The 14,008-nt window shown below is 49.0% G+C and overlaps 1 protein-coding gene across 1 annotated transcript; it reads right to left on the reverse strand.

Moving 5' to 3' along the window:
- Window positions 1-1,538: 1,538 nt before the first annotated feature.
- Window positions 1,539-10,573, reverse strand: Btnl10 (butyrophilin like 10). Its single transcript, XM_042054887.1, has 7 exons — window positions 10,489-10,573; window positions 9,965-10,318; window positions 8,899-9,180; window positions 6,486-6,668; window positions 4,830-5,384; window positions 2,940-3,131; window positions 1,539-1,740 (listed from the first exon to the last, which is right to left on the reverse strand). The coding sequence occupies exons 1-7, from the start codon at window positions 10,571-10,573 to the stop codon at window positions 1,595-1,597; spliced, it is 1,797 nt and encodes a 598-aa protein (XP_041910821.1). The 3' UTR covers window positions 1,539-1,594.
- Between the last annotated feature and the right edge of the window lie 3,435 nt (window positions 10,574-14,008).

Genomic DNA, 14,008 nt, shown 5'->3' on the forward strand with positions numbered 1-14,008 from the left:
TAAGTCCCCTCTGGCCGGGGACAACCCTGTTCGTTTACCCCTCTTTTTGGGTTGGACTTTGCTTTGCTGCCAAACCGAGCGAAGGACATCAGGATTAACCATACCCCAATCCACCCTCACCTGAGGGCGACCTCTCAGCATTCCCTTGTTCCCCATATCTCAGCTGGACCTCCAATTTCCGCGCACTGCGCCCCTGTGTCTGCGTTCAGTGTGCTGGCACCCAGTTCGCGAGATTCGGGCAAGGGGCAGGAGGTTAAAATACACAGACAGACAGCGACATGGGTCATCCTTGAATTCCCCAAGAATGCCCCCTTTATTGTGTTCAGGGGCAGATTATATAGAGATAGCCATGCCCTAGCCAAACCCACCAGAAACCACTCTCCTGCCATCAGGAACTCCTGAAGGTCTCGTGCTCAGAGCAGCTGTAGGCACTCAGATCAGGGGATTACAAGAAATTCAGGATCTGGGGTCTCACTGCTCCCAACAACAATGGATGCAGTGAGGACAAGCTGGAATGGGTTGAGGCCGCAAACCCTCAAACTCTGCCCCCTAAAAACAAACTTCCTCCCTTAAGGCCCCACCGCTTCATCTTCTCAAAGAACACCATCAACTGGGTACCAAGAGTTTAAACTCCTGAGTCCATTGAGGCATTTTTCATTCAAACAGGCACAGCCGGTGTTGGGGAATTTAGAAGTTGTCATTTGCTTTTCTAGTGTCATGACAATATCATGACCAAAAGCAGCCTGGGGAGGAAAAGATTTCAGCTTGCAGGTATGGCTCATCAGGAAGAGAAACTAGGGCAGAAACCTGGAGACAGGAACTGAACGTGCGCAGCCTGCTTTCTCAGGGGACCTAGGACCACCTGTTCAGGTGTGGCATCACCCGCTGGGCCCTCCCACGAACATCAGTACAAATGGATCTCAACAATGGTTCTCAGCCTGTGTGTCTTGACTCCTCTGGGGTCACATATCAGATATCCTATGTCTCAGATATTTACATTACGATTCATAACAGTAGCAAAATTAGAGTTATAAAGCAGCAATGGAGAAATAATGTTATGGTTGGGGTCACCACAACGTGAGGAACTGTATTAAGGGGTCACAGCGTTAGGAAGGTTGACAGCCACTGCTCTACGGTCTTGCCCACAGGCAATCCGATGGAAGCAGCTCCTCTGCAGGGTCCCTCTTCCCTTAGTAACTCTAGCTGTGTCAAGTTGACAGTGAAGCCAGGAGAGGAGAGAGAAGCTGCCGATTGGGTGGTGAAAAGGGGCAGCCACTTGGGGTTCATCAGGTAATGTGCTCCCCAAAAGTGTCAGCTAAGAAACGTGTTTTCCAGCAACAGGTATGTTGTTATGACAACAGGAAATGGACTAACACAGAAGTAAAGGAGACAAGAAAATGATAGTATGATTCCATTTATTTTAAGTTCCAGAACAGGGTGAAAGGGTTCATCACATAGAGGTGCCAAATAGAAAGCCAAGAAAAATGAAGGTTCTCAACTCAGTGTATTCAGTAATACTCCACAATTTAAACGAACTGACTTCAAATTAAGTCCAAGAATGAGAGAGGGGAAATCAAAACAAAATAAAAAAACTTCACAGAGCAATGGCTGTCTGCAGTAGAGTCATGGTGGGGATCAAGTTCCGACAAGTCCAGGGGACTTTCATGGCAAAGGACTCTGACCTCTTGATGGTGCTGCTACATGATTGTATACTTTGACCACTGTTCACCATGCTGCACCCTTCAAACAAAAAAGCTCACGGGTGGGAGATGGGTTAGCAATTAAAAGGACCTGATGCTCCATCATAGGAACAGGAGTACCGATTTCAACACCCACATTGGGCAGCTCACAAATGCCTGGACTGCAGCTCCTAGGGATTCAGTGCTCTAGTCTGGTGTCTGAAGGTACACACACACACACACACACACACACACACACACCAGACACACTCACACAGATACACACACATACACACACCAGACACACACGCCAGACACACTCACACAGATACACACACATACACACACCAGACACACACGCCAGACACACACACACACCAGACGACACACATACATATAGACACACTCACACCAGACACACACACATATAGACACATACACACTCACACCAGACACACACACATATAGACACATACACACTCACACCAGACACACACACATTAAGACAGACATATTTTTGTTTTTATGAGACAGGGTTTCCCTGTGTAGCCCTGACTGTCCTGAAACTCACTCTTAGACCAGACTGGCTTCAAACTCAGGTATCTGCCTGCCTTTGGCTCCCAAGTGCTGGAATTAAAGGCAGGGGCCACTTTCTGGTGTGCACACGTACATTCAGACAAAACACCCATATATGTAAAATACATAGATAAATCTTAAAAAACAAAAATAAAAACTAGCCTGGCAGTAGTGTCACATGCCTTTAACTCAGCACTCAGGAGGCAGAGGCAGGTGGATCTCTGGTCTACATATAAATTGTTTTAATTAGCAAATTTGTTATATATAAATATCACACCGATGAACAAACAAGGAAAAAAAAAACATTATTACCCCAAGGTTGAAAACGGTAATGTGCAGGTGACAAGGACAGGCTCTTTCATTGAGTCCCTCTCTTCTCCCATTTCTTTTTTTTTTTTTCTTTTTTTTTTTTTTTTTTTTTTTTTTTTTTTTTTTTTGGTTTTTCAAGACAGGGTTTCTCTGCAGCTTTTTTTTTAGAGCCTGTCCTGGACCTAGCACTTGTAGACCAGGCTGGCCTCGAACTCACAGAGATCCGCCTGCCTCTGCCTCCCGAGTGCTGGGATTAAAGGCGTGCGCCACCACCGCCCGGCTCCATTTCTTCCCATACAAATGCCAGCCTCTCTCCAAAGCCCAGCTCAGGGCCACCTGTGCTTGTGACATTTCCTTGCTACTTCATAGACTAACCATGGCTGTGCTCTCGACTGTGAACCCAAAACCCTAGGCGTTCTTCATCTGTGTCTGAGGACCTTGTGTATGAAGCTCGTATAACTGCTATAGCCCTTATAGACAATGATCTCATTCTGAGGCGGCATTCCAGTGCAAAAGGGTGTGCCCACCACTCAGCAGATATGCGGCCATAACTGTGACTGGGGTCATCTGGAGAAAGTGTCTTCGCAGATGCAATCAAGTTACCAACCTCAGGGTGGGGTCAGCCTGTGTTAAAGTGGGCTCTGGGCTGGATAAGCATATCCAAGAGAAAGATTTTAGAGAGAAACGCAGAGAGGAAATGGCCATACAATGACACCACCAGCATTTGCCCTGATGCTCCTGCCAGCCAAGGGGGGCTGGACTCTACCCCACACTGGGAGGGAGGCCTGGAGTAGATTTTCCAATGCTTCCCAGAGAAGCCAACCCTGCCCACACTTCAGTTCAATTTCTAGTCTCCAGAACATGGAGGGGCGAGTCCTTAATGGCTTTTAGGCCAGAACACTTAACCTTAAGCCCCAGTCCCCCTGGAGGGGTCCTGAACACCACAGAGATCCCACCAACAGACCCCTGCTGGAAACTGTAATGAGCAGCAAGAGGAAGTGTTGGGTCTTGGGACAGTGTGATTCTGTTTCTTTTAGGGCCTCCAGCCTCACAGCACCGGGCAGACTGCATTTTCTTGGCACCCGTGGAGCAAGCACCATGCAGCAGCGCCCCACTCCCTGGTCTCAGAGTGGAAGACTCTCAGGTAGCCGAGAGCTGGCTCCACGGTCTAGCTTTGTCTCCTGTGTTCTCAGCGTCCATCAACACCCACTTCGTGTCTGCTTTCTCGGTCAACACTTTTGTGGTTTCTGTCCTCATTGAACTCTGACCAAAGCCTTAGGAATCTTGAGATCTTTGCCTCTGTGCCATTTGAACTAGTCTGTCATAGTGAGGGAGAGAAGAGGATTTAAGGTAGAAAGAGATTGGCGGAGTGAGAAAAAGAGAGAGAAGGGGGAGGGGCTGGAGAGACGGTTCAACGACTAAACCCCAGGCTGCTCTTGCAGAAAAGCTGTTTTGTTCCCAGCACCCTCACCTGTCACCTCACAACCTTTGTAACTAGAGTTCTAGGGATCAGATGCTGCTTTTGGCCTCTGTAGGCACTGCTCTTATGTTGGTGTGTGCACACGCGCATGTGCGCACACTCATATACCTCATCATCATCATCAGAAATAAACAACATTTAACAGGAAGAAAGAGAAGGGGAGAAGGGAGAAGAAAGCAGGGAGGAAGGAAAAGAAAGACGAACAGGATGGAGGAAGATTAAGAAGAGGGCAAGACCCAGTTATGGAGCAGCCGCAGCACACCCACCACTGAGCTGGACAACCCAGTTATTCTTACTGTGTCGTTTTTCTCACTGAGGGTCAGCAGCTGTAACAAAGGACCTCAGCACAGGAGAGCCACGTGATTCTCACTCCGCAGGAATCACTTTCTAAGTCCCAGAAGCTAGGATTCTGAGACATTGCTGGTCTCCTGGGCTAGTGAATGGCACCTCTCTGGTTCCCCACAGGGTATGTGTGTGTCCAGATCTCTCCTCTTACAAGAACAGTAGGTTTATGGGGTTAAGGTACATCAAGGACTTCCCTTTAACCTTAATCTCTTTCAATGCCTCATCTCCAAATGACAGCATCTTCAAAAATCCTGGGTGGGGTGGGGGAGGCACTCAGCATTCAGCACAGAAATTTGGCAGAGGCAGCGTATCCAGCCCATGGTGTCTTGCCATATATTCACACAGGAATGAGATCAATAATACCAAGAGCCAGGACGGCAAGAAGGCAGGAGCCTCTCTCTCCTAAGGATGTCTTGGGAGTCCCCGGGGAGGTCAAGGACCTCCAGAGGATTCTGGGTCTTCTTCGGTCTCTCTGATCACTGAGCAGATGGTCAACGGTCTGGGGTCATGGGTCCAGAGGCAGAAAAATGGCTGTAAGGGACCAGAAAAAGACAGCCCAGAGAACATATAGATCAGGGAGCCATTGGCCGCATTGTGAAAGGAGATTTCTCCTGCCTCAAAGTCTAAGGAGATGCCCACACGCCGGAGGGGTTGTGCAGGAGACAGGCGAGTTCTGGGGTAGGAGAGGGCCCGGAGTTCCTTCTTGTAGAACTCCAGTGCCCAGAGACCATGCTGAGGGGACTTGGGGATCCTACCTTCTCGTCCCAAACTCTCCAGACACACACCCAGAATCCAGGCCCTCCTGTCCCCGACCTCCACTTCCCAGTAATGTCTTCCTGCATCAAACCGCTCTCGGGCCAGGATGCAGGGGTCCTGGTCAAATCTTTGGGAACTGGGAGACAGGTCCTGGTCAAACAGCAACCGCTTCACACTTTTCCGATCCTCAGACACTATGAGTTTGGGACTTGCAGTTTCAGGGTCCAGGGACAGGCTGGCTGTGGAGAGAGGAAAGTCTCAGATGTGGGGGCTTTTGCCATCTTGGCCCCGCTTGGATGAGGAATCCAAGGTTTGTCTCCTACTTGAAGGTTTCCCCTCCACTTCTATAAATCTGTTACTGGCCCCATTTAAACTGATTTTGTTATTCCCCCAAGTAGTGAGAGAGGCAGGTGTGAACATAGCCTGGGACAGCTCCCAGGGGACTAAACTCTGTGGAAGAGAGACTGAGAGATGACAGAGACCACCGCCAGCAGACAGAAAATGTGGAACTCACACCCACACCTCACAGCCAGTACTCCAGATGCAGGCTTTTCTGTGAGTTGTGTGTGGTTGGCATGTGTCCTCAAAGTTTGCTTGTTAGAAGCCTGGTCCTCAGTGTGAATAGCGGAGTTTGGGGGGGTTGTTTTGTTTTGTTTTGTTTTTCGAGACAGGGTTTCCCAGTAGCTATGAAGCCAGTCCTGGAACTCACTCTGTAGACCAGGCTGGCCTTCAACTCACAGAGATCCACCTGCCTCTGTCTCCCAAGTGCTGGGATTAAAGGCATGCGCCATCACTGGCCAGCAGCGGGAAACTTTTAAGAGGAGGAGCCTCAATCAAGGTAATGCCTTATGGGAACATCCTTTAGTTCTCTGGAGACCCTGCCTAGTTCCCATGTGACCCTGATCTCCAAATCCATTGTTTTTTCTGTCTTGCTATCTACCATGATTTGACACAGCAAAGGAGCCCTCACCACATAGACCACCTGATGTTGGACATTTCAGCCCCCAAACGTGAGCTAAGTAAACATTCCTTTACACATGACCGAGCCTCAGGCATTTTGTTTCAGTGATGGAAAAAATGACAAGCCCAAACTTCAAGCTCTTGTCTATCCGTTTTCTAGAAGGAGGCCCTGTAGACTGCTCAGAATTATCTTGCGAGGAATAAAAAGCAAGGGATCTCAGGGATAAAGGGTTCCTGCTGGGTGGGTGGTAGTCGGGAAATTCCAGAGTTGAAACCCCCACTAGTCATTCCATTCCCGCTGTGTTGGATGGCACAAAGACAAAGCCTCAGACCACAGCGTGGCATCTAGGTCTCCGGTGTGAGGGTCAGGACCCACTCACCACGGAAGGGCTCAGCCTCAGCACCGGATCCCGGATCCGCATCTTCTTCCTCCTCACTTTTATCCTCTTTGTGCGATCTCCCGAAGGCACAGGCAATTGCTGCTGTGACAAGCCCCAGGGCCGTGAGGATAAGAGGTAGAACTGGTCCCCTCTCCGTGGAAGGAGGTCTTCTGAACAGGGAAGCTAAGAGGATTCCAGGGCATCAAGAAAAACATGAGTGGACTGTCTTTGTTGCACACACACACACACACACACACACACACACACACACTACAACATTCCAGACTCAAGGGACACAGTGTTTACAGACTTTTCTAGAAAGGGTTCTGAAAAATTGAGATGTCTTCTGATACACAGTGCTATATAGCCTGCATATGTGTCCCCCAAACTGAAAATCCAGCCTCTTAGACGATGGTGCGGGTGGGCTGTGGGAGGTGGGGAAGTCCTGAGGGTGGGGCCTCATTATCTGGATCAATGCCTTTATAAAAAGTCTCCCAGAGCGGTCCTGGCCCTTCCTCCACATGAGGACAATGCAAGAAGATCTATGAACTGTGGAGCAGCCCTCACCAGACCCAGACCCTGCCCATCCCGCCCGTGGGCTTCCATTGTCTGTATGGGACTGCTAATAACACACGCTTGTCCGTGGCCCATGAGCCCAGGACAATGCATGCCATGAGCTGAGGCAGAATGGACTGAGGAAGTTGTATATGCGTGGCTGTATGGGTAAGATATAGATATCAGTATTGCTATTTGTAGAATCATCAAAGTGTGAATCTGCGTAATTGATGCAGAGACTTATTATTTTTTGCAAACTATGCTATTTTTTCAAAACTAAACTGTAAGTTTAACATTGTTTAGAAATAAGACTTTTGCCAGGTATGGCGGCACACACCTTTAATTCTAGCACTTGGGAGGCAGAGGCAGGCAGATCTCTGTGAGTTCAAGACCGGCTTGGTCTATATTGGGAGTTCCAGGCCAGCCAGGGTTACATAGTAATATCCTTTTTCAAAAAGTCAAAAAACAAGCTTTTAAAGCAATACAACTTTAAATGGAAAGCTAAACATAGCCCTTAGTAGATAAATAGATAAACTGTCTGGATAGACCACAGTTAATTTATTAATTTAAAGTTTTTTTTTTAAATAAATGATTTTTTAAGTGTGGTGGTTTGAATGAGAATGACTCCAGTAGGATTCTTTGTTTGAATGTCTGGTTCCCAGTTAATGGAACTGTTTGGGAACCATTAGGAGATGTGGCCTTTTTGGAGGAGGTGTGTCGCTGGGGGTGGGCTGAGGTTTTCAAAAGCCCACACCACGCCTAGTGCATCTCAGCCTGTAACTTGAGGATCGGATATGTGTGAGTTCTCAGCTACTTCTCCAGCACCATGCCTGCCTGCCTGCCACCATAGTCCTGCCATGATGATAAAGGACTCATCCTCTGAAATGGTAAGCAAACTCCCAATTAGATGCTTTTTTTCCCCCCTATAAGATGCCTTGGTCCTGGTGTCTCCTCACAGCAATAGAACAGTAACTAAGACACCAGGAAAGTCACAGAAAACTTTTAAATACATGTTACTAAACTGAAAGAAGCCAGTCTGATAAGAATACATTTGGTGTGATTTCAACTATAAAACATTAAGGAAAGGAAAACCATTTGAAGAAGAAAAAAAAGTCAGGGGTCTCCAGGCATAAGTTGGAAGACAGAATGTGGATAGAGAGGGTAGAGGGCTTGAGGCAGCATGCAGTGCTGGTGAACGGATGTCTTTGTCCTGTGTGCACCCCTCTGAGCACCCAGCACGGCTGGGTCCCATGTTCTTGCTGACCCTGGTGGGTCTCTGCCTGTTCATCCCCGTGCTGTTCCCCTTCTTGGTTTTCATACCTGGGGGAGTTATGACTGTGAGATGAGGGATGTAGCAAATCCAGGGACTGGAGAGACATTTCAGTGGTTAAGAGCGTACCTGCCCTTCCAGAGGACCCAGGTCCTGTTTCCAGCACCCGCATGGTGGCTCACAACTATCCGTAACTCCAGTTCCAAGGGCAGTACACTCATATGCAATCAGTAAAACACTCATACACATAAAACAAAAGAAATAAATAGCAATTTTTAAAGAAAAGAAAATCTATGTACTTTCTGATTAGATTTGCCACAAACTAAAACTTCTCTTTAAAAAAAAATCTTAGACCAACAACAGCAACAACCAATATCAGGATGCATCTTTCTTGCTTCCCTGCTGGATCTCCCTGCAACCCCATTACCGCTTCATTTTGGAAACCAACATCCCCATGACCCCCTTGGCCAGGCTGCAGGCAGGAGCTTCTCTGGCTCTGCCCCTACAGCTTTCTCCACACATTCCCAGCACCCAACACCTGGACTCTCAAGCTAGTGGCTTTGATGGCAGAACTGAACAGGTACTCACCAGGCAGGTAAGTCTCAGCCACCTTCTTCTCAGGGAAGAGGGGGTTAGAGATGGAGCAAGTCAGACCCTCCGCAGTCCTTTCCTGGACAGTCACGATGGATACCACAGTCAAGAGGCCAGTGCTGGCAGAGGCTGAGAAGTGAGTCTCAGCGGGCACTGGCTGTCCTCTGAGGTCCAGCCACTCCACCTCGGGCTCTGGGAACCAGCCTGCTGAGGTGCACTCTGCCCGTGTGCTTTTGTCCTGGGTGTCAGTCACGTGGATAACGGGTGATGAACCCAGCCCTGAAGGAAGAACATCGGCTCAGACCCTGTAGCTAGTGGCTTCCATGGGGGAGGGGATGTCTTGTAGGTGTTAGTAGGTTCTATGACTCTTCCTGGACCACCTATTTGTAGTTAACACCACTAAGGCAGCACTGTGTTTCCAAATAAAACAGTCGAGTGAAACGGGAGATTTAAGGTGAAAAAACAAAGTTTCCCACTAAATGTGGGGACAAGGGAGGAGCTGGGGTCTGTCTGACCACAAATAACAAATTCTGTTAACCTAGGGAAACTTCTCCATACCCCCAAATAATAATCTCACTCTCTTTTTCTGTTTCATCCCCATCTGTTTCAGCTTCTCCCTCTCTCTCTCTCTTCGGGTTTCTCTTTGTTCTTTCTCTCTGTGTTCCTGCCTTCCCTCTGTTTTTCTCTTCTTTACTTTATTTCTCAATCTGCTTCTTGCTTCTTGCTGCCTCTCTCTGACTCTCTGCCGCAGGCTCCGTGTCTTTCTGCCTCCCAGTTGTTTCCATCCATGCCTTGACCCCTCCCCCACATCTGTGCTCCAGTTGTTTCTATCCATGCCTTGACCCCTCCCCCACATCTGTGCTCCCTTTCTGCTACTAGGGTGTGTGATGAAGGGAAGGCAGATGGGGAAACAGCGTTCTGTGGGAAGAGACTTTTGCCCGGGAGCAGGTGTCACCAAGCCTCTCCAGCTTTGGGGCTCAGGGCTCTGGAGGCCGTGGCCTGGCATGGTGGTTGTTGCTGAGAGAGGCTCCCCAGCAAAATAAGAGACCCACACAGCCCTCACCTGCCACCTTCAACCACAGGGTGGCCTGGTTGTGGGATGTGTGCTCCCTGAAGATGCAGTGATAAGTCCCGTTATCAAACATGGTGACGTTCTGTATCCTCACAGTGGCCTCTCCTCGGACCATACGGTCGCCGATGAATGTGGTCCTTCCCCTGTATTCCACCATCTGCTCTTCATACACATCGTCTCCGTTCTGGTGCACGTGCACAGCTGGCGAGGGCTGGTCCCTGTACCACCTCAGCTCCATGCCCTCAGCACTGATGTTGGGTGACAGTTTGCAAGGCAACTCTTTGTCTTGCCCAACTATGGCCAGAAGTGGCTCAGGAGGTCCAAGGACACGGAAATCTGACTTCCCTTAGAGATGCAAATGGAAGGGCAAGGTTAAGTCACAGGCAGGAGACAGGTGCTCCCCTATACCCATTTCCTCTTTGAGGGTATGGGGGTTCTGTTAGTCCTGAGCTTCCATTGGAGATCTCAGTTTGACCCTGGGCACCCCTAGGGTCAGGAAGGGACTGTTGTCCTACCGTTCCCAGCAGGCAGGAGTTGTAGGAAGATGAAGGTGACCCAAAAGCTTGACAGAGTAGCATCTCCATGGTGCGGCCTTGCCATCCCTACTGGGGACACACAGGATTAGGCACACCTCAGCCACGGTGAAAGAGAAGCTAGGAGTTTAACAGGAGAAAGGGAAAAAACAGGAGAGAAAACTGCTAATTCACACGCCACGTGAGTTCTTAGTCGTAGAAACAGTGTCGTTTCCCACAGACTCCATCGGCAGAATTGCGCAGATGGCCCTATGTGTGCACTTTACCACCCACGCATGCGGGAGGGGTTTACCCGAGCTCCTGCCCTTTGTGGGCACATGGAGAAAACCCAGCTCCAACAGGTGAATCTCAGGCCATCAGGACCCTGTAACACCCTCAACTGATCAATTACCCTGAAAGAACTTCTCCGACTGGGAGTAGAGGGCACAGTTCCCTCTTTGGCAGGGATGGGCACCCCTCAGAACTCCGTAATTTAGGGTAGTTAGTATAATCTGTTTAGAGAGTAAGTTTTGGGAACAGAGCGACCAGCCCTAAGAGATCCTTCCTGGCACAGCCTTAGATTGCCCTTCATATATAGTATGCCATGTTGCCAAGATCTCTTGTATGTTTTGCATACTTGGACAGCCATGGTGTCTCCCTGCCCACTGAATATAGAGAGAGGTCCAAACTAAAACACTGAGTAGTGTCTTTATTTTTTTATTTTTATTTATTTATTTATTTATTTGGTTTTTCGAGACAGGGTTTCTCTGCAGCTTTAGAGCCTTTCCTGGAGCTAACTCTTGTAGACCAGGCTGGTCTCGAACTCACAGAGATCCGCCTGCCTCTGCCTCCCGAGTGCTGGGATTAAAGGCGTGCACCACCACTGCCTGGCTTGAGTAGTGTCTTTAAAGAAGAAAACACTCACCTACCTCCGACCCTGCTGCCTGCTTTCCAGGATGGCTTCTGAGGATTTTGAGGGAATTAGTTCGGTTCCCTGAAAACTCCAGACAGGGCACAGTCCAAATGAGCCTAGATGTCTGTCTGCCGGTGGTGACAGGAGAGGGGAGCCTAGAAACGGAAGAATAGACAAGCGTACCAGCTTCTGCTGAGTCCCGTTACTGCCGTCGGAAAATAACCAGCTCTTACCTTTAGGGAAGTTGCATCAGAGGAAAAAGAATCTTCCTAAGGGGCACGGGCAGCTGTACTGAGCACGGAAGATAAAAGCACTGGTAACAGAGGATAAGGGGAGGCATGGAGATGAGGGGAGGTGGCCAGTAGGAGGCTGGCAGCTGGGCCAGGTTGGGGCCATCAGGAGCCCAAGGAGGAGGACATAGATTGTCAGTGCTGGGATCCCAGCCAGTTGTAGGTGCTGGGGAATTCAGATAAAATTCTCTGGTTACTGAGACCTGCAGAGCAGCCACACTGGCTCCACTGCTTTGTGGACATTGTGATGTTGACATTGAAAGTAGCCTGATTCTGGCCTTGGCAGTAGAGACTCCTATCCAGAAACCCAGCCAAACCCTCCCTCATCCCTTCCCTGTCCCCCATCACGGCGCAGTCCTGGCTGCTCAGGTACTCATACCTTACCCTCGTCACTTGAGTGAGGTGCTGGGCCAGGCTCTATTTGTCCAACTCTTCCTTCTTATTGACTTAAATAAAGGTTTGATGGCCCTGCAAGCGTAAGGCAAGAAAAGAGCTAGCTGCCAGGCTGGGCCACTTGTCCTGTGCAGAAAGGACCGCTCCCTTTAATCCAGCAGATGGTGAGGGACACTTAGGCGCTCTAGGCCCCTGGAGTGTTGGGAAAGTCCAGCACCAAATCCTTCCCGACACACCTCCTTGGAGGCACACCCTCTGGAAAACACGTTATTTTAGGTGCGAACAGAGGAGGTACTGCGGGAAAGCATGAGCTGTGCTAGCCAGGCAACAAGGCCAGCAGAAGCTCATCTTACGGATCCCCGTGACTCAGGAAGGAGGCCCTAAACCTCACAAATCTAGAGTGAACTCCTGAGTGGCTATGAGGGAGTACCGAGATCTCGCAAAGAATCGGAACTAAAGCTACCGTCTGAAGCTTCCCACCACTGGGTATATACTCAGAGGAGATTACACCAGTATGTAAAAATGACAGGCACACTCCACATTCCCTGAAGTCCTGCTCTCGATAGCCCAGAAAAATTAAAACAGACCCACTCCATTGAAGGATGAATGGACAGGCAGCAGGGAACTCTGCACCCACAGAAGGGAGTGAAGTCTGTCGTTTGCAGCCTTATAGACAGAACTGGAGATTATTATGTTAAGTAAAATGAGCTAGGCACAGAAAGATGAGTATGGCATCGTCTGACTCATACCTGGAAGCTGAAATGTTGATCTCAGAGAGAGAAGCAGAGAGTAGACGGGTGGTGAGCAGAGTGGAGCCAGAAGGGGAGTGACAGCGCTATCAACAGATGCTGAGTTAAGAGTTACATAGTAGCAAGATGCTCTGCTAAGGCTCAGAAGACCATGATGCTTACAGACAGCAGCAGTAGGATAAGGGCTGCAGAGATGGCTCAGTGATTAAGTGGACTCGCTGTTCCTCCAGGAGATCCAAGTGAGGCTCCCAGGGTTCATGGTGGGTGGCTCGCAGCTGCCTGTAACTTCAGTCCCAGGGGATCCAACACCTCTGGCATCTGTGGATACTGGCACTCACCCACATTCACATAATCTATAATACTAAACTGTCCTTTTAAATAGAGTTATGACAAGCGAGCCACGCGGTGGCTCAGCGTGTAGGGCGCGTGCTTGTGCGTGTCCGCATGTCCGCGAGTCCGCGAGTTCGAATCCCGTGTGTCGTGTTGTGTGCTGCTTGTGCCGACCTGTCGCGTGCGTGTGATATCCACGCCGCGTCTTGTGGGAAAAAAAAAGTTATGACAAACGTTTGAGGAGATAGATGTTTGCCCTGATTTAGATGTTACACGTATGCATGCACATTATCAAAACATCACAGGTTCCTCATATCTATGCATAACTTTAGTATACCAGTTATTTCATTATTACCATCATTTTTTAAAGTTTTTTTAAAAAGCGTTTTTTTCTAATCCTCCTAAGACCACCTCTCAAATGCGGGGATTTTAGGCATCCACCATCCACACTCTAGCAGGTTTGCAGCTGCTGCCCCTAGGCTCCCCAGGAGGCAGATCCAGTGCTATTGACTCAGGCCTGCATGCAGTATGTCGACAAGGATGATGCGCGAGCCAGAGGCTCCAGCTGGGAACCTAAGAGCTTTGAGACACCCAGCCACCTGCCTCAACTGTGGAGGTTAAGTAAGTTCAAGGCCATAAAACACTGCATCCAGTAGGAATTCAGCTAAATGGTTTGATAAAGGGGGACGAAAAGGGGTGTGGGATTACTGATTGACGTAATGGTTTCGAAATTCTATTTTAAGGCACTAAAAACATTTTCAGATTAGCTATAGGAGCTAGTTGGAATACAGCGTGGATGTCTTAAGTGCCAAAGTGGTTTGCTTTATGCTATGTGAATTTAGTGTCAA

Source organism: Arvicola amphibius, chromosome 4, assembly GCF_903992535.2.
Source record: "Arvicola amphibius chromosome 4, mArvAmp1.2, whole genome shotgun sequence".
In the NCBI taxonomy this organism is placed as follows: domain Eukaryota; kingdom Metazoa; phylum Chordata; class Mammalia; order Rodentia; family Cricetidae; genus Arvicola; species Arvicola amphibius.

What these genes read in the sequence shown, in the direction of transcription:
- Btnl10 (XM_042054887.1), bottom strand. Translation starts at nt 10,573, where the DNA reads ATGGCAAGGCCGCACCATGGAGATGCTACTCTGTCAAGCTTTTGGGTC. An exon ending in GGCTGAGACTTACCTGCCTG is followed by an intron (nt 6,669 to 8,898) that starts GTGAGTACCTGT and finishes GAATCCTCTTAG; the next exon opens with CTTCCCTGTTCAGAAGACCT. An exon ending in TGAGGCTGAGCCCTTCCGTG is followed by an intron (nt 5,385 to 6,485) that starts GTGAGTGGGTCC and finishes CTCTCTCCACAG; the next exon opens with CCAGCCTGTCCCTGGACCCT.